Genomic DNA, 22,774 nt, shown 5'->3' on the forward strand with positions numbered 1-22,774 from the left:
AAGATTGTCCTCTTCTCCAATGACTTTTGACCTTTGCAAGTACACTTAGCAACTTGATAATGTGTAAGGAACTGATGCCTTCCTGCTGTGTACTTAGGGACTCTTGTGTGCGAAAACTCGGAGGGACAGCATACCAGTTTTCCTGGAAACTGGATACCACTGTAGAGTTGAGCTTTGGAGATGGAAATAGTACTGTATCACTATTTCTGGTAAGATTACCTAAAAGAGCCCTTTGCAGGAAAGTGCTGCAATCTACAACACCCTAATGTCTAAAGTAGTTGCTGTCAGAACTAGTTTTTACCGTGAGGAACCTCAATGGAAATTAAACTATTGGAGCAAAGGGTGCCTGCACCAATGCTTTTAGAACCAAGCCTAAGTCCCACAAAGGGAACAAGGATTTCCTTGGGGGTCATATACAGTAAAACCTTGGTTTGAGAGTAACTTGGTTTGAGAGCGCTTTGCACGACAAGCACATTTTTAAAATAAATTTTGACTTGATATACAAGCGATGTCTTGATATACAAGTAGCGTCATGTATAAAAAAGAAGAGAGGAGCCTCTAAAGTGTAGCAATACGGTTAAATTTAATGAAGGTTCAATATTTAGCAACTCACATGGTTGATGATTAAAACAGGCACATCTAAGTATGCAGGCATCCGGGGTAAAGCTGTCCACATAGACCATCCTCTGCACCGCCATCTTCATCATCCCTTCCCCGCTGCACTCCACGAGTGATTCAAAGCCTCACTTTCAGATCACTCTACTGCAGGCTATTCTTCCCGGTCACGATTGCAGACTAACAGTGGTGAGAGCCGGTGGTTCAGAAGATGGTCTATGTGGACAGCTTTACCGCAGATGCCTGCCTACTTAGATGTGCCTATTTTAATCATCAACCATGTGAGTTGCTAAATGTTGAACCTTCATTAAATGTAACCATATTGCTACACTTAGAGGCGCCTCTCATCTCTCTTATATTCTGTAGCTCTGCTAGATTTTGCTTCTAATCCCCTTGGGAAGGCTGCATATTATGGATGGACATTTTATGGTTACACAACTTATCACATTGCTATAATCTTTGTATATAGACTATAAACTGAAGGATTTGTGGAACGAATCATCTGAGTTTCCATTTTTTCTTATTGGGAAATTCTCTTTGATATAAGAGTGCTTTGGATTACAAGCATGTTTCCAGAACGAATTATGCTCGCAATCCAAGGTTTTACTGTATACGGATTGCTGCCTGCATAAAGCATCTGGTCAATGGTTCTTCTTATCTGCTGCCTGAGAAAGAGGATAAGGCAGAGATCTGTATTTAATGGAATTGTATGCAAGATCAACCTCTAGCACTGACTGTAAAAAGTCAAGGTTATTGGCTAGAGCTGGAGAAATAGGAGAGATATCTTTGTTGAACAAAAAAAAAAAAAAAAAAAATTTCCTTCATATCCTATTGAATTTGGGGATAATCTTCTGGCCTTCAGCAAGGTCTGAAACACTTCAGGTTAGAATTTCTGCACCTCTAGTCCAGCCGATACAATATCCAGGCAATTCAAAGTATCTCTATGTAGTTGAAAGCCCAAACTGCTATATGTCCACGTCCCTACACATCATGCATACTATAGCACCATTTGTAGTCATCTGACTTTTTGTGGACCTGTATAAGAAAACTGAGTGTCAAAAAAATGTTTTATTTCATTCCATTTAAATCATTTACAAAACATGTTAAAATACTCCTCCACTTCAAGCTTGACAACATGTATAGATTCCATGCACAGTTCACATGGAGGCTCAACACATTTTGTGAAGCTTTCTTCAGGAGCACACGTGAAGGAATCAATACAATGGAACCCCCTCTTGATCTTTGTGGAAATATCTGGATTGATATGAACACTGCAGGGCCTTATGATTTCTCATTTTTTACGGACATGTTTTGGGAGCCCCTGCTGCCATTTGAATATACAAGCCTTAACTACCATTTGGTCATATTGGCGAACGCTTGATGCTGTGACACTATAGCTACACTATTGGGGGTTTAATCCTCTTATTACAGACTGTGTTTGTGAGTGCAAAATAAAAGTACAAAGCCTCTTACATGAAAAACAGCAAAACAACAGCATTCAAAGCTCTTAGGCTGGATACAGCGATTGAACCTTTCCTCGAGCGGCTCCGTCTCACAGAGCCGCTCGAGGAAAGGTTCGATCGCTGTATCCAGCCTAAGAGCTTTGAATGCTGTTTTGCTGTTTTTCATGTAAGAGACTTTCTACTTTTATTTAATAAACGTGTTAAGACGTACTTCACCATGCAATCCCTTGCCCCCTTTTTTTGAGACACACTACTAGAGAGCAAGTACTTGGATTGTCTGGTCGTTATCACCTGGAGGTATCTGGAGGAGCTGGGATCATCCCATCCATCCATCCTGCCAAAGGTTCTATTACCGGTTTCAGTGGAAATTATTCTGGTGTATTTGACCCTTTGTGATCAGAGTTTTGAGGTGAGGGGCCAACCTTATCTGGTGGTGGATTTGCTGTCACTATAGAAGTTGCAAGACCATAGAAAAATCTCTGAGTGCTTCTTTATCCACATGGGCCCCTTCCTCCTCTGCATGGACTATTTGCACTTTTATTAACTTTTTAGCGCTCCACTAATTTCCACTGATATTGTATACTGTTTGGTTATGTAGATTACATTTTGAGTGTCAGCAGCTTATTTCAGTGGTGGTGTATGCGCCGATATTTTACCTAGTGTATCTCGTGTTTGTGAGACTGCTGGTTACTTCCTGGCTACTTCCAGAGGTCTCTATCTGAGAGGCAGTGGCTCCATCTTAGCGTTTTTTAAATGCACCTCCTTGGGAAACATAATCATGTTATAAATTCTAGTCAATTATATCTGTTGATATTTCCACAGAGATCAAGAGTGGGCTCCAATGTGTTGATTCCTTCACATGCGCTCCTGAAGAAAGATTCCCGAAATGCATCGAGCCTACATGTGAATTGTGCATGAAATCTATACATGTTGGGAACCTCTAAGTGGAGAACATGTTTTGTAAATATTTTAACCGCTTGCCGACCAGTCACGTTGACTGTACTGAGGCAAAGTGGTTCGTTATCGTCTGGCGACGTAGACCTACGTCACCAGACATTCCCCTCTCTCGCTCCCGCTGTATTTAGTCACAGCGGGAGTCGGGCCAGGGGAAAAGCAGTGATGATTACCGCCGCTCTTCCCCGATCGTTGGGGAATCGAGTGTGGAGACCCACCCGCTTGTGGGACCCACCCGCTTGTGTAAACAAAGCGGGCGGATCTCCTAAGTGACAGGCAGGGTCAGATTGCAGGCTTCAGCATAGCTGAACCTGTGATCTGTCCCTGTGTCACTCAGTCACCTCCCCCCACACACGTCAGTAAGCACCAGGCATACATTAACCCCTCCCTCTCCAATAAAAATTTAACCCTTCCCTGCCAATGTCATTTTTACAGTTAAGGCCGTACACACGTACCGAATGTCGGCCGAACGATCGGCCGTCTTTTGTCCGGAGGTGTCCTGTCGGTTGAAAAGTGCTAAAGACTGCACACGAATTTTGTCGGCCAACAACAGCCGACTGCAGAAGTGATATCATGTGATGGTTAACTTTCCGTGTGTTTTTTCTTCTCTGAGCATGCCCAGTCTTGCTCATCTGCTGTTTGTCGGCCGAATTCTGTAATGACTGAGGAACAATCGGCCGTTCTGGTGTTGGCCAACAAAAATTTTAAAGCCTGCACACCAGATTCTGTTCAGCCGAAAATTCGCAGTCGGTTGTCGGAAGCATCATACTAACAAGCCGACAATCAGCCGATCGGTCGGTGGCCGAATATTTACGGCCGACAATCGCTACATGTGTACGGGCCTTAACAGTGCATATGTATAGCACTGATTACTGTAGTAATGTCACTGGTACCCCTAAAAGTGTCAAAAATGTCAGTCAAGCGTCCGATCTGTCTGCCACAATGTCGCAGTTCGCCGCCAAAACACCAAAAATGACAGAAATATTTCCCTTAGTAAACGCAATAACTTTTGCGCAAACCAATCAAAATACGCTTATTGCAAATTTTTTTTACCAAAAATATGTAGCAGAAAACAACAAAATGTGTTGATTCCTTCACATGCGCTCCTGAAGAAAGATTCCCGAAATGCATCGAGCCTACATGTGAATTGTGCATGAAATCTATACATGTTGGGAACCTCTAAGTGGAGAGCATGTTTTGTAAATATTTTAAAGGTAATGAATAAAATATTTTTTTTGATACTTAGTTGTCTTATATATGTACACAAACATTCCTATAACTACAAATGGTGCTATAGTATATAGGCTATTAAAAGTAGTCTCACTGGATTGGGGTGCTGTCACTGACCTTGCCATAAAATATCTTGTTTGACCCCAAATGGGATTGGTGGTGCTGATGACATCTGAAGGAGCAGTGAAAACCAAGGCAAGCAGAAAGCACCTGTAACACGTGTAGGCCATTTACGTATTTCCTAAAGCCTGACTAAAAAACTCCTAGAAGTTGCATCTCCCTGTCCTGCCTTGTTGCTAAGACACTCCCAGCTGTTACTGCTCACCCCCACCATCACAGGAGTAAGCCGTTTCTCTGATTCAGCCCTGGTTCAAATTGGAGGCAGGTTTGAAATAATGCGAGTTTAGCTGAACTTGCATGATTTCAAACCAGCATTTCATTGCGTTAGGGGGGGATTTGAAAGACATCTGTGTGTGTTCATGCACAAATGTCTATTGAAATCGCCCCCAAAGTTGGCAAAAGTAGTGCAGGAACTACTTCTGGAAATCGGCGTGGCACCGCAACGATTCGGACGGTGCCCTTGCTGGCAATAGGCTGCGATTTTGCATGTCAGTACGCCCCGATGTGAACAGGGGCTCAAACCTTCTCACATACTCTTTCTCTCCCCTGATACAATAGCGTTTGAGATCTCACCTGTGATGGTGGAGGTGAACAGTAACACTAGACATCTCTTAGGACAACATGGCGTCCTGAGCAGTACCTGCTGCTGGCTTCCTTGCGTCATGTCTAGGCACACCTGTATAAAGTACTCGAAACCCATACTTGAGTAAAAGTACAAGTGCTCGATCAAAAAGTGACTTGAGTAGAAGTGGAAGTGCTCTATCAAAAAGTGACTTGAGTAGAAGTACTAAAGTATTCAACATTTTTTGTACTTAAGTATTGCAAGTAGTTTTTTTTTTTAAATTTTGCTACTCAAGTACTGAAAGTAAAAGTACAAGTACTGTGTTATGTAATTATTAAAGAAAGAAGTCAAAAGTTTGAACATCATATTGTTTTTTATTATTTCAAATGATTAACCTAAATGACAATCACAATTCCTTTGGCTGTAACTTTTTGTAAACAAAAACAGATAAAGTATGTCCCTCCCTTTCGCCTTTTAAAGCATCCCCCTTCTCTTCCTTGCATGTTTTTTTTTCTCCACAGCTTATTGGTGCGCAAAATCATATATAAACCAATGTGATATACAACAATATATTCCAATAAGGAAATAAAGGAAGAGTGTATGAAATCAAAGTCAATAAAAAGTCCATATATATATAATGCCATAATACCATATACTGTATATGTGACAAAACAAGATGAATATATTTTCAAAGGTGCAGGAATCAAACAGGTGCTATTCCAATTAATAGGTGCAGACTCCCACCACCTTGTGGATTTCCCCCTTACCCGGCGGATGAAGGTAAGTGCAAAATAATATCCAAATAGACTCTTCCAGTGAAACAAAACTGCAAAACCTGTGCTCTCAACTTCCAGTGAAAAAAGCCAAATCAGCCTCTTATCAGAAAAAAGGTCTATGTACGCTTGTGACTCTCCTTGGTTGGGAGGTTCTCTTTCCCCTTAACAGCAGATATGTAGACCATTTTATTTATACATACAGTAGCATTTATTTTCGTATGCGCTAATTTACATATGACATTATACACATTTTTTTGAACTTCATGAAACCTGCCATCTACTGTTCTGGCAGTGGTAATTGTTATAATTGTAACGAGTAACTATGCAGCACAAAAACAAAATATCGGAGTAGAAGTATTGAAATCATCGAAAAAATGTAGTGAAGTAAAAGTGGAAGTAGGAGAAAAAAAATTCTACTCTAGGAAAGTACAGATACCGCCTTTCGGTACTTAAAGCGGAGTTCCACCCTGGGAATACTTTTTTTTATAAAAATACCCCCGGGGCAGTCAGGGCTAGTACATTCCACAATGGATAGCCTCTGATCTGTCCCGGGTTGCACTTACCTTTTAGGAAAAATACTTACCTTGAAAAAGTATTGTCCAGCGCTGCCATCTCAGGTATGGGCAGCTTGAAGCCAGCGCGATCCTCTTCTGCGTCCTCTTCCTTCTTCTATGGTCCCACGATGCACTGCCCCGGCCCCGCCGTCACTTCCGGGGCGCGCGCGTCATCCCTCCACAGCTTCTGGGCATGCCCAGAAGCTGTTTAGAAGGGAATGACGCGCCTGCACCGGAACTGACGTCGGGGCCGGTGCAGGCGCATTGATTCCTGGGAGCGATGACGTTCAGCTCCCAGGAATCATTGCAAAAGCCAGGAAGTGACGAATCGCCGTGGCCGCCGAGGGGAGGAAGAAGGAAGTAAGGTAAGTATATTTTCTCTACAAGGTAAGTAAAAAAAAAAAAAAATTGCGATTATCCATTTGTTTTTCAGGTGACCCGGAGCGAGAAGATGGAGGTAAGTTTACATTTAGGGTGGAACTCCACTTTAAGTACAGTAGTGAAGTAGTTCTACTTAGTTACTATACATCTCTGTGTCTAGGGGGGCGATGCACTTCCCCCGCCTACTGTCTGGGGCAACAGGTGGCAGCGAGGGGAGTCTGTGGGGATGTGACAGTGTACTTTAGATCGGCCATCTTGGTAGGGGCAAAAGAGTGACTTTTTTTTGTAGCTTATAAATCAAGTTTTCTCAATCGGGCGTGACTTCACAAATTGTTCTGCATACCTTTACACATTGCTTTTGTCTGTGGATGGTTTTGAGCATTGTCGTTATGCTATTGCCCAAGAAAGGAATTCTAGGAATTCTAGTTTTCCAGTCAGGCCTCATGCAGTACTAAATGGCCTACACACCTATAACAAGAACATTATTCAACGTTGGTCAAAGCTGCACAGTCTGTTATGATCTAAAAGCAGCCCTTATCTGCACAGGCAGTTTTGTGGTAAAGGTGAAGTACGCTAGTAAATATTTTGAATCCTTCTGTGTTTGTCCTTGTAATAAGAGCATGTTCACAATTCCCCATCCATGCTGTATTAATCTTACAATGCTTGGAATGCCCTTCTTGTAAACTTTGTTTCCTTTCTTGGGCAATAGCATAACGACTATGCTCAAAACCATCCACAGACAAAAGCAATGTGTAAAGGTATGCAGAACAATTTGTGAAGTCACGCGCGATTGAGAAAACTTGATTTGTAAGCTACAAAAAAAAAAAGGCACTCTTTTGCCTCCACCAAGATGGCCGATCTGACGTACGCTGTCACGTCCCCACAGGCTAGGCCCCGCCCCTCAGCTCCCCTCGCTGTCACCTGTTGCCCCAGACAGTAGGCGGGGGAAATGTGCCGCCCCCTAGACGTGACGTGAGGAAGCCAGCGGCAGGTACTGCTCGGGACGCCATGTTGTGAGAGGAAGTGGAGAGCAGAGAGTGTGACTAGTGTGTGGGGAGAGGAGCTGTACGCTGGAGCGGCACGCATTCGCCAGCTATTGGACGACAGACAGCAGCAGCGGCGGCTTCGCCAGCAGAGCGGCCGGACAGAGCAGGGAGTTCGCTCTTTTCGCTGCTCCCCCGGGACTAGTGCGGGAACCCGCTCGCTCGGCGGGGAAGATGCCGCTGGCGCAGCTGGCAGACCCGTGGCAGAAAGTGCCGGTGAAGAAAGTGGAGAGCGAGGTGAGCCGGGAGGAGAAGCGGGCATGTCGCCTCATGTCAGGGAGGGGGGGGGGGGGAGAGCCTGTGCCAGGAAGTCAGCCGTGCCGGGGGTGGTAACCCGTTCACTGCCGGGCTGGAGACAACTTTGTAGCCGGAGTGTGGAGAGCCTCACTGACTATATATGGAGGAGAGAGAGAGAGAGACAGGAAGCGGCAGGTGACAGGAGGGCAAAACACACTGACAGCACAGACATCCCATAAACACAGCACTCCGCCTGAAGTCCCACACATTCCCATTCCACCTCTATCATAATCCACCTCACCCATCCTGATCATACTTTATGTGCTCACCACTGCTCATCTCCAGCAACTTCTGTCCCCATAATCTACAGATAGCTTTTTCCTGGCTCATCAGTGCTGCTGATCTCCCGCACCCTCTTTGCAGCCACATCTGTTTACATACGTGATCTAAGTTGCTTTTCATCTTGTTCATCCTTGTGCTGGTGACCTCCTGCAACCACCTCTATGGGTTATGCATAATCTACAGCAGCAGTGGTCGTTTCTTGATTTGGGAGTGGGGAGACTAAAGTGTGGTCCCCGACATCAACAAAGGGCTGCACATAAAATTAGGTGAATAGTCATGATCAGAAATGGCAGACACACAACAGGATATAGTCAGACTCTGGGCATGATATCAGATGGCCAGAGACTGTGGACACGAGGCAGGAGACTGCGGACGCGATCTATGGGTAGCTGGGGGCATGCTTCAGGAGACATACTACATAAGACTGTGGGCGCGATCTATGGGTAGCTGGGGGCATGCTTCAGGAGACGTACTACATAAGACTGTGGGCGCGATCTATGGGTAACTGGGGGCATGCTTCAGGAGACGTACTACATAAGACTGTGGGCGCGATCTATGGGTAGCTGGGGGCATGCTTCAGGAGACGTACTACATAAGACTGTGGGCGCGATCTATGGGTAGCTGGGGGCATGCTTCAGGAGACGTACTACATAAGACTGTGGGCGCGATCTATGGGTAGCTGGGGGCATGCTTCAGGAGACGTACTACATAAGACTGTGGGCGCGATCTATGGGTAGCTGGGGGCATGCTTCAGGAGACGTACTACATAAGACTGTGGGCGCGATCTATGGGTAGCTGGGGGCATGCTTCAGGAGACGTACTACATAAGACTGTGGGCGCGATCTATGGGTAACTGGGGGCATGCTTCAGGAGACGTACTACATAAGACTGTGGGTGCTATCTATGGGTAGCTGGGGGCATGCTTCAGGAGACGTACTACATAAGACTGTGGGCGCGATCTATGGGTAGCTGGGGGCATGCTTCAGGAGACGTACTACATAAGACTGTGGGTGCGATCTATGGGTAGCTGGGGGCATGCTTCAGGAGACATACTACATAAGACTGTGGGCGCGATCTATGGGTAGCTGGGGGCATGCTTCAGGAGACATACTACATAAGACTGTGGGCGCGACGCGGGAGACTGTGGGCGTGATCTATGGGTAGCTGGGGGCATGCTTCAGGAGACATACTACATAAGACTGTGGGCGCGACGCGGGAGACTGTGGGCGCGATCTATGGGTAGCTGGGGGCATGCTTCAGGAGACATACTACATAAGACTGTGGATGCGACGCGGGAGACTGCGGGCGCGACGCGGGAGACTGCGGGCGCGATCTAGGGGTAGCTGGGGGCATGCTTCAGGAGACATACTACATAAGACCGTTAGAAATCACTGCTATAACAGGGCAATAGGGAAAAATTAGTGTCTGCAGGGACCCAGAAGGCCACACAAAAAGTGCCAAAGGGCAGCAAGTTGGGCACCAGGTCAAAGACCATGGGCACGACATAAGATGGTCAGGGACTGTGGATATAATACAGAAAATGGTCAGATTGCAGAAATGGTGTTCCGGGACTGCAGACATGTTCTCAGAGTTACTGGAGACTAGGGACTTGCTTCAGGAGACAGTCGTAGAATGGAGACACATTACATGAGGCTGCTGGAAATCACTGCTATAACAGGGGGTTGGGGAAACACAGATTAGTGTCTGCAGGGGCCCTGTGGGTGCCTAAAAAGTGCCAGAGAACCACAGACTTGGAACTAGGGATCTACAGAGATGAAAGCTTGCTATTTAATCTGTTATAGGTATCTCTATAGTGCTGACAATGTCCACAGCACTTTACAATTACCAATCAGCCATAACATTAAGACCACCCACCCTGACCTATCAAGGCATGGACGACTCCACTACACCTCTAAAGGTATGCTGTAGTATCTGGCTGCAGATCCTTTAGTTGTGATTACTTTCCGGAACATCCCACAGCTACTCAAATCGATCGAGCTTTGGAGAATTTGAAGTCAACACCTCAAACTCATTGTGTTCTGAAACCATATTTGGAGTGTAGCAGGGTGCAATATCCTGCTGAAAGAGGCCACTGCCATCAGGGAATATACACTGCTCAAAAAAATAAAGGAACACTTTTTAATCGGAGTAAAGAATCAAGTCAAACCCCTGGGATATCGATCTAGTCAGTTAAGTAGCAGAGGGGGTTGTTAATCAGTTTCAGCTGCTGTGGTGTTAATGCAATTAACAGGTGCACTAGATGGACAACAATGAGATAGCCTCCAAACTCAAAATGGTTTTACAGGTGGAGGCCACTGACATCTTTTTCTCCTATTCCTCTTTTCTGACTGTTCTTTACTAGGTTTGCATTTGGGTAGGGTCAGTGTCACTACTGGTAGCATGAGGCGATACCTGGACCCTATAGAGGTTGCACAGGCAGTCCCATCTCCTTCAGGATGCCACATCAATACATGTCTTTGCCATAAGGTTTGCTGTGTCTCCCTGCACATTCTTCAGAGCATGGAGGAGATTCCAGGAGACAGGCAAATTACTCTTGGAGAGCTGGACAGGGCCATAGAAGATCCCGAACCCATCAGCAGGACCGGTATCTGCTCCTTTGTGCAAGGAGGACCAGGATGAGCACTGCCAGAGCCCTAAAAATGACCTCCAGCAGGCCACTGGTGTGAATATCTCTGACCAAACAATCAGAAACAGACTTGATGAGGGGGGTATCTTGAGGGCCCAACGTCCTCTAGTTCACCCTCTGCTTACTGCCCGGCACCGTGGAGCTTGATTGGCATTTTCTATTGAACACCAGAATTGGCAGGTCCGCCCGCCACTGGCGCCCTGTGCTTTTAACATATGAGAGCAGGTTCACCCTGAGCGCACGTGAGATGTGAAAGGGTCTGAAGAAGCCGTGGAGAATGGTATGCTGCCTGTAACATCGTTCAGCATGACCGGTTTGGTGGTGGGTCAGTGATGGTCTGGGGAGGCATATCTACAGGCTCGACAATGGCACCCTGACTGCCAATAGGTATCGGGATGAAAGCATTGGACCCATTGTCAGACCCTATGTTGGTGCAGTGGATCCTGGGTTCCTCCTGGTGCATGGCAATGCCCGGCCTCATGTGGCAAGAGTATTAGCCAGTTCCTGGAGGATGAAGGAATTGATACCCTAGAATGGCCCCCATGCTTACCTTACCTAAATCCAATCGAACACCTCTGGGACATTGTTTCAAACCATCTGATGCCGCCAGGTTGCACCTCATTCTGTTCAGAAGCTCAGTGATGCCCTGTTCCAGGTCTAGGAGGAAATGCCCCAGGACACCATCTGTCGTCTCATTAGGAGTATGCCCTGACATTGTCAGGCATGCATACAAGCACGTGGGGGCCATATAAACTACTGAGTACCTTTTTTGAGTTGCTGCACTGAAATTTCAGCAAAATGGACCAGCCTGCTGCATTTTTTTTTCACTTTGATTTTCAATTGGTTTTTGAATTTGGCCCTCTGTAGATTGATAATTTTCATTTCCATCAAACAATGTGGCATCCTTTCATTCCTAACACATTACCCAGTCCATATCAGTATAGATACTCAGCATGATATTTTTCCCCATTCAGATCTGATGTGTTTTCAAAGTGTTCCTTTTAATTTTTTTGAGCGGTGTAGTTTCCTTGAAGGGGTTTACTGGGTCCGTAACAATGTTTAGGTAGGTGGTCTGCGTCAAGTAGCATCCACATAAATGGTAGGACCAAGTTGTTCTAGCAGAACATTGCCCAAAGGATCACATTGCCCCCTGTCAGCTTGCCTTCTTCCTATACTGCATCCTGGTGCCATTTCTTCCCCAGATAAGCAATGCACATGTACCATCCACATGATGTAAAATAGGACCAGGTCACCTTCTTCCATTGTTCCTTGGTTCAGTTCTGTTGCTCACATGCCCATTTTGATGCTTTTGTCTCTGGCACAAACTGCAGTGCCCATTTTTTGTCTGCTTTAAATACCTCAACTTTAGGGACAACGTGCTTAATTGGATTGAGATCTGGAGAATTTGGAGGCCAAAATTCTACTTGCTGCCAAATTTATCCTACGGATTTTCAGATGTCATTGTAACAAGATAAATCAGTGGTATTCACATAAGCTGTTAGTGGTCATAAAGTTATGGCTGATTGGTGTATGTATAATGTACAGTGAGGACTGCATGGAATTTTTTTTTATGGCATTCACCTTGTTCATCCTTGGGTTTCTTATCAGTGCTGCTAATCTCCTGCAGCCTCTTTGCTTTGAAAGCATGTCGTCTTTAGTTATTACAGGTGCTGACATTTTACTCCTCCTATATATTGAGGGGGGGGGGGGGTACGTACACAGACATCATGTTCTATAAATAGTATATGGAAGTGTTTGAAATCCTTGACTTTAATGGTAACCAAGGATCCACTGACTTTTTGTTAAAATGATACAAAATGTATTTATACTTAATCTAATATACTGAGATTAGTTTAAAAAAAAAACTCTATCTAGTGCTTTTCTACAGGGGTGTATAGAACTCCCTCACAGAGCTATGCCCATTTGCTATCCCACATTGTGTGTACTCTAGATTCATGTAAGTATATCCTCGGGCACTATTCAAGTTAATGCTTTCAAATACTTACATCTGGCAATTTACTCAGCACTTCACATATGCTGTACATTGATATCAGTCCCTGCCCCCCAAGGAGCTTACAATCTAATGTCTTGGTCTCGCATGCATATACTTACTAGGGCAAATTCACCTACCAGCATGTCTTTGGAGTATGGGAAGAAAGCCATAGCAGCACTAGGAGAACATGCAAACTCCATACAGATAGCCTCCTGATTGAGATTCTCATGACAATCACCTTGTTTTATTCTTTGTATTTTACTGCAGCTGCTTGTCTATATGTATGAACGTCAGTGAGGGTAACAGCAGGGGACCAAAGCCAATTTTATTTTTCATTGGACGTCCATGTGATAGGGTGACAACACATAAGCAGAGTTGGGTGATGGGAGGGGTGGGTTGTCACTTTAGAGCAAGACTTGATAGGATCACCTGGTTTTTGTTTTTATGAAAATTACAAATTCTAACCTAGTCAAATGACTTTTTATTTGACATTAACAAATATACAAATGTCAAATTTGGCATTGTAGTTACTACTAGTCCTCAAGCTTAAAATTGATCTTAAAGTATGGCTTTTTTTTTTTCTCAGAATTCTATTTACCTAGCTAGGTGAAGCATCGGTCCCCAGCCGGCTCTAATACTGAGAACTGAAAGATCAAACACCGCTGATCGGTTGGTTCTCAGGGCTCTGTGATGGGGTCATTTGATAGGAATATATCTTTGGTGTATAAGTATAATTGGAACAACCAGGGTGTATTCTTTGTTCTGTAGCAAGATTTACACTGAATAATTTAAACCCTTTGAATTATGAGGGTAGAAGCTGGACTATAAGTATGTCTTTATTCTGTGTGGAATACAACATTGATGTAGTTTACTGTAGTCTCGCTTGATGACAGTCTCAGTACATCTTTATTTTGAATGGAATACAGCATTGATGTAGTTACTAGAAGTGACATGATGAGGTGAGAAGCTGGACTTTATTCTTCTGTATGTAATACAGCATTGATCTAGTTACTGGAAGTGACATTGTCCTAAAATGAATCAGTCCAATGTGAAATGAAATCAGCAAGTTCAGGCTTTTTAGCAAGACTGAATTCTTACACTCCTCAAATAACTGTATGTCCGCTACAAAATTCCTATGTTTCTAATAACTGACCTTTTATTTGAACACCTCATTTACCCATATTAGCTTATTTTTCAGTCTTTGTGTTTTCAGAGGGTTGTTTTTTTTTTTTTTTTTTTTTTTTTTTTTTTTTTTTTTTTTTTTTTGTGCGAGAAATTCCAGTGATCTCACTGTATGCTTCTGACAGATGTTCCATGTGAGAGTCTGTCCTTTTGCTTCACTTGGATTCCTTTGTTCTGTGGACAAGCCCAGCTAGATTTATTTTGCTTTGCCCCCAGTTTAGATGTCCTTTTCACCCTTTAAACCTGTCTGAGTAATTGGGCATTAGGAAGCTGTGGAGGAGTGCCAGAAAGCAAATTCGCTGCTGCTGTCATTTCAGTCCTGCTCATCTGTAACCTGACTACCATTATAGCATTCATCGCCCCTAAAACAAGGCAGTCTGGCAGAAAGAGGCAGTGGATTATTTATGAGGTTGGAGACCTCTAGACTCATGCATTTCACTTCTCATGTTTAGAGTAGATATGTCATTACAGTGAGGCATTTGGCCTCCCCTTCTTTTTTTTTTTTTTTTCCCTCTGAATAGGATGGGGAATCCTTCTTTGTATTTGCAGTGCTGAAAGCCATATTTCACAGTGCCTATGTATGATTTGATATGTTAACATTATTTGATGCTTTTCTATGTCAGCAGGGTGTGGTGCAGGGTAGTTTAGTTGTGACATGGTACTGTTACTCAGTTTCTCCTCTGACCTTCTGATCTTGCTACATCATCCGTGGGTGGGTGGTGAATGTACGGGAATGGATGGAGATAGTTCAGGATCTTTATACCACCCTGGTGTTGCATGCTGGTGTAATTCTATCCTGCAGTATCTCTGGTTAATGAATCGCCTGGGAGAGGAGAACTTCTGCAAAACTGTGATGTAGGGCTTATTTAACCTCTTATTGAGAGTTGCTGTTTTTGTCACATCTGCCAGCAGAAGTCCTTTTTATTAATAAATGATTAGGAGCTGGCTCACACCACCGTGCAAGCATTACGGCATGTGCACTCAGATGCATTAAAGTGCGTTATTGTAGCCTTTTGATGCAGGTTTCTCATGAGTTTGCAATGCTTTTACTTGTAGTTTGACTGCATTTTTGTGTCGGTGTGTCTTTTGCTTATTATTTCCTGTGACATTTTCCTTCATGGTTGCTGAAGTGTAGAAAAACAAGATGGCAGCAGGAATGCAAGACTTATTGTATTGCAGTTGGATGCACTATATAGTATTGCTGCGCTAAAATGATAAATGCACTATTTAGTGCATAAGTGTATAAGTGTGAACAGCACTAATTGCTGCGGATGTTATTTCCCCTAATGTTGCATTGGGCCACACTGCTTAATGCACCACAACGTGTTAATGGGACCTAACATGCTGGGCTTCTATATGAAAACTGTTTAAAGTGGTAGTAAACAAACTAAAAAATATATAAACTTTCTCCCTGCAAGGTAAAAGCACAGTGTGCTAGTATGTGTTGCATACTGTGAGATCTACAATTAACTGCTGGACTGGGCGACAGGCTGCATATTCTAATTCTAGATCAGTGGTCCTCAATCCTGGTCCTCAGGGCCCACTAACAGGCCAGGTTTGCAAGAAAACTGAAATACATCCCAGGTGACAGAATTTTCTGCTCATTGATTGCAGTATTCTAGTCTGCATCTCCCCAAGGTAATACCTAAAATCTGGCCTGTTAGTGGGCCCTGAGGACCGGAGTTGAGGACCACTGTTCTAGATCCTTAAGGTCTCCCCAGTCCGGCCAGAGAGTGCGCAGGCCTCAGCTCTGTGCTAGGTCGGCCGCAACATAGCACCACTGGATGGGGGCTGGCCTGTGAGTGTCCTGTAGCCATCCGCCTTCACTTGAATGGGATCTGTGCAGCTGGGCCTCCATCAGAATTTAGGCTGCGGCTTCCCTGAGGCGGCGCTGTGGGGGTTTTTTTTATAGCATACCGCCATTATTGCATAGGGCACCCCCACTTTAGCTCTGCAAACCATCTGGGTAACTTGCCTGCGCATCCACGTCACAGCGGGTGGCCTTCTTTTAAGGGGGGCATTTATTTTCATGTGGGCCTTTGTTTTTTTTTCGTGGGGTCCAGTTGGTCAATTCGTTGGCCCTGGTCGGTGTCCCCTTTGCAAGATCAGTCGGTGACCCTCACCTGCCTGTTTTGTGTCTGTTACAATCCTGATGTCTTGGGGTAAGCTTAGTATGTAGCGACCCTACTGGGTCTGCGTCCACGCACTTCAAATGCTCTGATAGTGAGGATTATTCCTCTTCTACTGCAGCCACGCATGAAACGGTGCTGGTGAATGCACTAGTATTAGTGCGGGCAACTTTAAAAATTGGAGGATGCAGCTGCTGCTGCGTTGAAGGTGCCGGTCCCTTTTGGTACCCGCAGCTCCCCAAATGCGGCATAAGGTATCCCCTTTTTCTGCCTACATTGGCAAAATTGTTGCGAGTCAGTGACCTAAATGGAATATGTCTGTGCCTAAGCATTTTCGCTAGGCGGTATCCCTTTTGAAAAGTCCCTGTTAACAAAAAAACAAAAGTGGACAATCCCACCTGTTGTGGATTCCCTGTTTTTCAGGCTGAATAACTCCTCTTTAATTCCGGTGGAGGAGTTTCCGGCCTTTAAAGACCCCCTTTGACAGGAGAACCAAAACTTTGGTCTGCCAAATGTTTACTATGGCCGGTTCGGTCCTTAGGCTGGTGTTCACCATAGCATTGGTGTCCCAGACTTTTAACGGTGTGGACAAAGCTTTTGCGCCAGGATCTGGAGGGGAACAGCTTCATCCTGCCCTTGCTGGCTGGCGTACCAGTTGGTCCAGGAGTTTCAGTTTCTGTGGTGCCCCTCTGAATGCTTAGTTTCTATTCTGTGACAGCAGTGGACCTTCGGTGTGTTATATGGCTGAAATTCTTGTCTGCGGACCAGTCTTCCACGAAGGCCTTATCTGTTCTCCCCTTTTTGGGGGATCGCCTGTTTGGATCTTCCTGGATGATATCATTAAGGGTCTTACAGGAGGGAAGAGTACTCTTCTTCCACAGGCTGCCAGGGGCGAGGAGTCTCGTCATAGAGAGTGGGTTCTTCCAGACCTGCAGACAAGCCCTCTTCTGCCTGAAGGGGGCGCCCTCTTCTGCCTGAAGGGGGCGCCCTCTTCTGCCTGAAGGGGGCGCCCTCTTCTGCCTGAAGGGGGCGCCCTCTTCTGCCTGAAGGGGGCGCCCTCTTCTGCCTGAAGGGGGCGCCCTCTTCTGCCTGAAGGGGGCGCCCTCTTCTGCCTGAAGGGGGCGCCCTCTTCTGCCTGAAGGGGGCGCCCTCTTCTGCCTGAAGGGGGCGCCCTCTTCTGCCTGAAGGGGGCGCCCTCTTCTGCCTGAAGGGGGCGCCCTCTTCTGCCTGAAGGGGGCGCCCTCTTCTGCCTGAAGGGGGCGCCCTCTTCTGCCTGAAGGGGGCGCCCTCTTCTGCCTGAATTGTGTCTGAGGTGGGGGGGGGAAGTCTTTGCTTCTTTCTTAAACCATGGACCTCCCTAAATCAAGACAGGTGTGTCCACGAGCTGATCTGGCTACAAGATCGAGTTTCGATCTTATCCTCCAGTGAGGTTCTTTTCTTTCAATCTGCATTTGTCCCAAGACTGCCTGCGAAGTCTCTTCGGGGTGGTGCAAGACTTTATACTACAAGGGGTGATTCTTGCGGTTCAAAAATTGGAACGTTTTCAAGGTTTCTAGTCAAACCTGTTTAGTTTCCAGGAAGGAAGGCAAGGTACGTCCAATCCTAGACCTCAAGACTTTGAACCGCTTGTGCGGGTACAAAAGTTCAGAGTCCATTTATACACTAGTGGCATCCCCACATCAAAGGACGTTTACCTTCATATTCCAATATATGTCAGTCATCGGCATTTCCTCCGCTTGCCGTGGGTGAGGAGCATGATCAGTTCATGGCATTACCCTTTGGTCTCACCTCAGCTCCTCGTGTATTTACAGAAGTGTTGGCATAGTAGCAGCATCGGGGGATTGCCGTACTGGGTACCTGGACTATCTTCTGCGAGCAGAGTCTCTGACTGCTCTTAAAGGCAACCTGGAAATTACTGTGCGGACTCTGTAGTTAGGAACTGAACTTCCAAAAATCTGCTCTGGCTCCATCCACCAAGTTTACTATCTCTGGGTCTGACTCTGGACTTGGCTTCAGCCAGGGTGAATTTTTCCAAGGGAAAAAAAACTCCAAAGCTGCAGGATGCGACTTGGCTCCTGTTGTGCAGCAGTCTGTCATCTTTCAGGACTTGTATGCTTGCTCTGTGCCTGATGTCTACCTTTTTGAGGCGGTTCCGTTTGCACAGTTCCACTCGAGCCTCTGCAAAGGGAGATTCTTGCCAAGTGGGACAAGGATCCACACTCTCTAGATAATCTGATCCTGTAGAGCTATGATTCGAGAGGGTCCCTGATATGGTGGCTTTGCTCTCCGGCTTTTCGACAGGGCAAACCTTTCCTTCCCCTGTACTGGACAGTGGTCCCCGCGGTTGCCAGCCTGTCTGATTGGGGAGGCGTTGTGGGCATGGATGTGCTCAAGGGGTCTGGACTCTGGGGGAGTCAAGACTACTGATCAATATACTGGAACTTCAGGCGATAAGATTTGTCTGGCTCATTGGACAAATCGCCTTCAGGAGTATAACCCAATGGTTAAGATGATCAGGAGCTGTGTCTGTCAATGAACATCAGAGAAATGGATTTTACGGTAAGTCAAAAATCCCATATTTTATTTATTTTTTCTCTTTTGGGCTAGTTTTTCCTTTGAGAATAACAAGAGATATCCTTTATCGTTTACCACCAAATGAAAGCCCAATCTGTCCTAGAAAAACACTTATAATCCACCTGGTTACACGAAGTAGTGGTGATATATACAGCTTTGCTTCTACATGTCAAAGTTGCAAAATTGTGCTACTTTTTATAGTGTATAGAAGGGGGAATAGTTTGGAATAGCTACGTTTTCTCTTTCGTTCATTGGCGGACACAGCTCTTCATCTTCATGACCGTAGGGTTATGCTGCCCCCTAAAGGAGTGGGACACTAGGCAGAGAAAAGCTTGAGCACGCCTATGGGGCAGTCCCTGGGGGTACACTCCCACTTTCTGCTAATAGGTATTCAGTCTTTTTTCCTGCCTAGTCAGGAGTAAGGACCTAGTTCCTAGCTGGGATCTTTGATCCTAGCTATTTTTTTCTTTTTAAATAGATTTTTTTTTATTTTGATCCTGTGAGAATCTTATCAACTGCCGGACTCGGCAATGAACTGGATAGTATATATCCTTAGGGTCCCCCCCCCCCCCCCAAGTCCGGCCAGCGAGCGCATGCAGGCCGCAGCTCCGCGCTAGGTGGGCCACAACATAGCCCCACTGGCCTGCGAGTTAAAACGGCTCGCGAGGGCGCATACGAACTGGCTTTGGCCTGAGTCGCAGAGTTTCCCCCTGGCTGACAGCACCCACATTGGGATGGAGCCGTTTCCACCCTTATCCTGGTGTGGTAAGTAGCTGTCCCCTCATCACCCCTGGAGTTTTTTAGGTTTGACGTGGGCCCCCTCCCTGCAATTGTTGGAGCCCTGGGTTCCTATCTTTCTCCCCCTCCCTCCCCCCCATTCCTAGCCCCTCTAAAATTTTAGTCACTGGGTCTTTGGGAAAAATTTAGGCCGCGGCCTGCTAGGCCATGTGGGCTGCTTGGCACCTCTCTTCGAAGGGGTAGTGCTGTGGGGGCGCCTAATTTTTTTTAATGACAGCCTTGCCGCCCTTATTGTGTCGGGCACCTGCCCTGTTTTAGTGAGGGTACTCTGCCTGCGCTTCAGCGTCATGGCGGGCGGCTCTCTTTTAAGGGAGATATGTCTTATTATGTTCTCTATGGAAGGCTCGGCAGGCAAACCCCCCCCCCCCCTTGTTTTTTCGCGTGGTCCATTAGGTGGTCCATTGTGGGCCCTTGGCCGGTGTTCCCTTTGCGGGGTCGGTGGCCTCTCCTGTTTGTTTTTCCAGGTAAACTTAGTATATAGCGACCCTATTGGGTCTGCGTCCATTCACCCTGAGTGCTCAGATAGTGAGGATGATTTCGCTGCTCCTCTAGCTCCTCTGTGCTTAAATAGGCGCTGGTGGATGCACTGTTTGTGTCAGTGCATGAAACTTTAAAAATGGAAGTTGCGGCTAATGCCACATCGGAGGCACCGGTTCCTTTTTGGCACCCACAGTCCCTCCAAAACGGCAAGGGTGTTCCTCTTTCCGCTTACCTTGACAATATTGTCACAAAACAGTGGGGTTGTCCAAAACGCAGTGGTTGCCAAGCATTTTTGTTTGCGGCATCCTCCTGAGGATTAAATGCTTTACAGGTGGACGGTTACATCTGTAGTGGACTCGGCGGTTTCCAGGTGAAATGAATCTACCTTCATTCCGGTTGAGTAGTCCCTGGCCTTTACAGGTCCAGCTAATATCCTGCCGTATGTGGCTGTGGCGGCGATTAGTCCCGTAATTACTCTTTTCCTTGTGTTGCAAACTCTGACCGAGTGGGCTAAGCTTTTTACGCCGGGACCTGGAGAAACGCGCCCCCCCCCGCCTTGGTGGAGCATACGGTTCAGTTGGTCCAAGGTCTACAGTTTGACTGCGACGTCTCTTTGGATGCCGCTCCCCTGCTTTCTAGACTGTCTGTCTCAGCAGTGGTCCTGCGGCGCGTTATCTGGCTGAAATGCTGGTCTGCGGACCAGGCTTCTAAGAAGGCCTTGTCTGATCTTCTATTCGTGGGGGATCGCCTGTTTGGAGCTTCCTTGGATGACATCATCAAGGGCCTTCACAGGGGGAAGAGTACTCTCTTCTTCCTCAGGCTTCCAGTTGTAAAGAGTCCCGTCGCAAACGGGGAACCTCCTTTTCACCTCATAAGTGGCTTTTTTGTTCCTTTAGGGTCTCAAGACAAGCGATCCCAGGCCTTTCGGGCCTCCGCTGGGGGTTCCAAAAAGTCTTGGTCGGACAAACCATGACCAGGTGCTGCCAGACCTGCGGACAAAACTTCCTCCACATGGGGGGGTGGGGTTATGTTTTTGCTGCTTTCCGGATCTGTGGGCCCCTCTGATCCAGGACAAGTGGGTTCATGAAGTCATTCGCTCCGGCTACAAGATCGAGTTTCGATCATATCCTTCGGAAAGGTTCTTCTCTTCCAACCTGCATTCATCCCCAGATCGCTTTAAGGATCATTATGGGGCGGTGCAAGATTTGTTACTTCAAGGGGTGATCTGGTTCCAAAGTCGGCAAGTTTTCAAGGTTTTTACTCAAACCTTTTTACAGTTCCCAGAAAGGAAGGCAAGGTGTGCCAATACTCAACCTCAAGGCACTAAACCGCTGTCTGCGGGTACAGAAGTTCCACATGGAGTCCATGCACACGGTGGTGGCATCCCTACATCAGGGGTATTCCCTTGCCTCCATCGACATTAAGGAGGCCTACCATCACATCCCAATATGTGTTACCCATCAGCGTTTCCTCTGCTTTACCTTGGGCATGGAGCATTATCAAATTGTGGCGTTACCCTTTGGTCTCGCTTCCACTCCCCGGGTCTTCGCGAAAGTGTTGGCCCCGGTTTTAGCATTACTGCATCACTGGATGATCTGCTTTTACGAGCAGAGTCCTTGTCCGCCTTGTTGGCCATCTTGGAAAATACTCTGCAAATGCTGAGGTTGAATTCTGAATCTTCAGAAGTCTGCCCTGGTTCTGTCCATAAGCCTAGTCTATCTGGGTCTGACAGCCAGAGTGTTTCTTCCTCGGAAGAAACTTCAAAAGTTGGAGGAGGCAATTCGGCTTTTGCTAACCAGCAGATGGTTGTCTCTTTGGACTTGCATGCACCTGTCCAGGTGGGGAGGCGTCCTCGGCACAGATTGTGCTTGGGGGGGGGGGGGTCTGGTCTCGCGAAGAGTCCAGACTAGGGATCGACTGATTATCGGCAAAGCCGATATGCACTTTCCCCGCTATATCGGAATCGGCCACCAAAGTGACCGATATTTCAGGAAAGTGCTTGTACTAGAGTGATGCCTGCAGCTAGAGGCATCACCCTGGTATCGGCGTCCGTAGACGACGGTCAGCTGTCTTGTAATGACAACTGATGCGGCTGAGAAGCCGCTTGGCTGTCATTACAAGAAGCGGGAAGGGACGTATTGCCCCCCCCTCCCTCTGCATTACCCGGGCAACCATCCTGCATGGCTGCCAAAGAGAAGACTCGATCAAAGCCGCATTCGGCTCTGATCGGGTCTCCGTGTAAAAACCTTGGCGACAAATTCAAAATAATTACAGCATTCAAAACAGCCAAACTTGGCGTTTTGAATGCTTAGTGCAGAGGAGGGGTTTGGGGTCTTTTAGAACCCCAGATCCCTCTACACCAGTACCTGTCAAATATAAATAAATATATTTTATTGTACGACAATTTCGGCCGACACCGATGTGCGATGACCAAAATATCGATTTCGGTATCGGCAATCAAAAAAACGATATTGGTCGATTACTAGTCCAATCTCAATGTACTGGAGCTCCGAGCGATCAGACTTTGATTTATTGGACAAGACATCTCTAGGGGTGTCCGATGTAGATTCAATCGGACAATGCAATGGCTGTGGCCTATGTCAATCGCCAAGGGGGCTCGGGAAGTAGCCGGCATTCTAAGGTAGGCAGAAACATTCGTTCCAGCCCTTTCTGCTGTGCACATTTCAGGGGTGG

At 46.3% G+C, this 22,774-nt stretch overlaps 1 protein-coding gene across 1 annotated transcript in view; it reads left to right on the forward strand.

Moving 5' to 3' along the window:
• The first annotated feature begins 7,609 nt into the window (after window positions 1-7,609).
• RPS6KA3 (ribosomal protein S6 kinase A3) overlaps window positions 7,610-22,774 on the forward strand; it is a 319,536-nt gene continuing 304,371 nt past the window's right edge. Inside the window, exon 1 of the mRNA XM_082245344.1 lies at window positions 7,610-7,935. Within this exon, the coding sequence (XP_082101470.1) occupies window positions 7,873-7,935 (63 nt within the window). The 5' untranslated portion in view covers window positions 7,610-7,872. The remainder of the gene's footprint in view (window positions 7,936-22,774) is intronic.

This window comes from Pelophylax lessonae, assembly GCF_965119305.1.
Source record: "Pelophylax lessonae genome assembly, chromosome: 2".
NCBI classification, from domain to species: domain Eukaryota; kingdom Metazoa; phylum Chordata; class Amphibia; order Anura; family Ranidae; genus Pelophylax; species Pelophylax lessonae.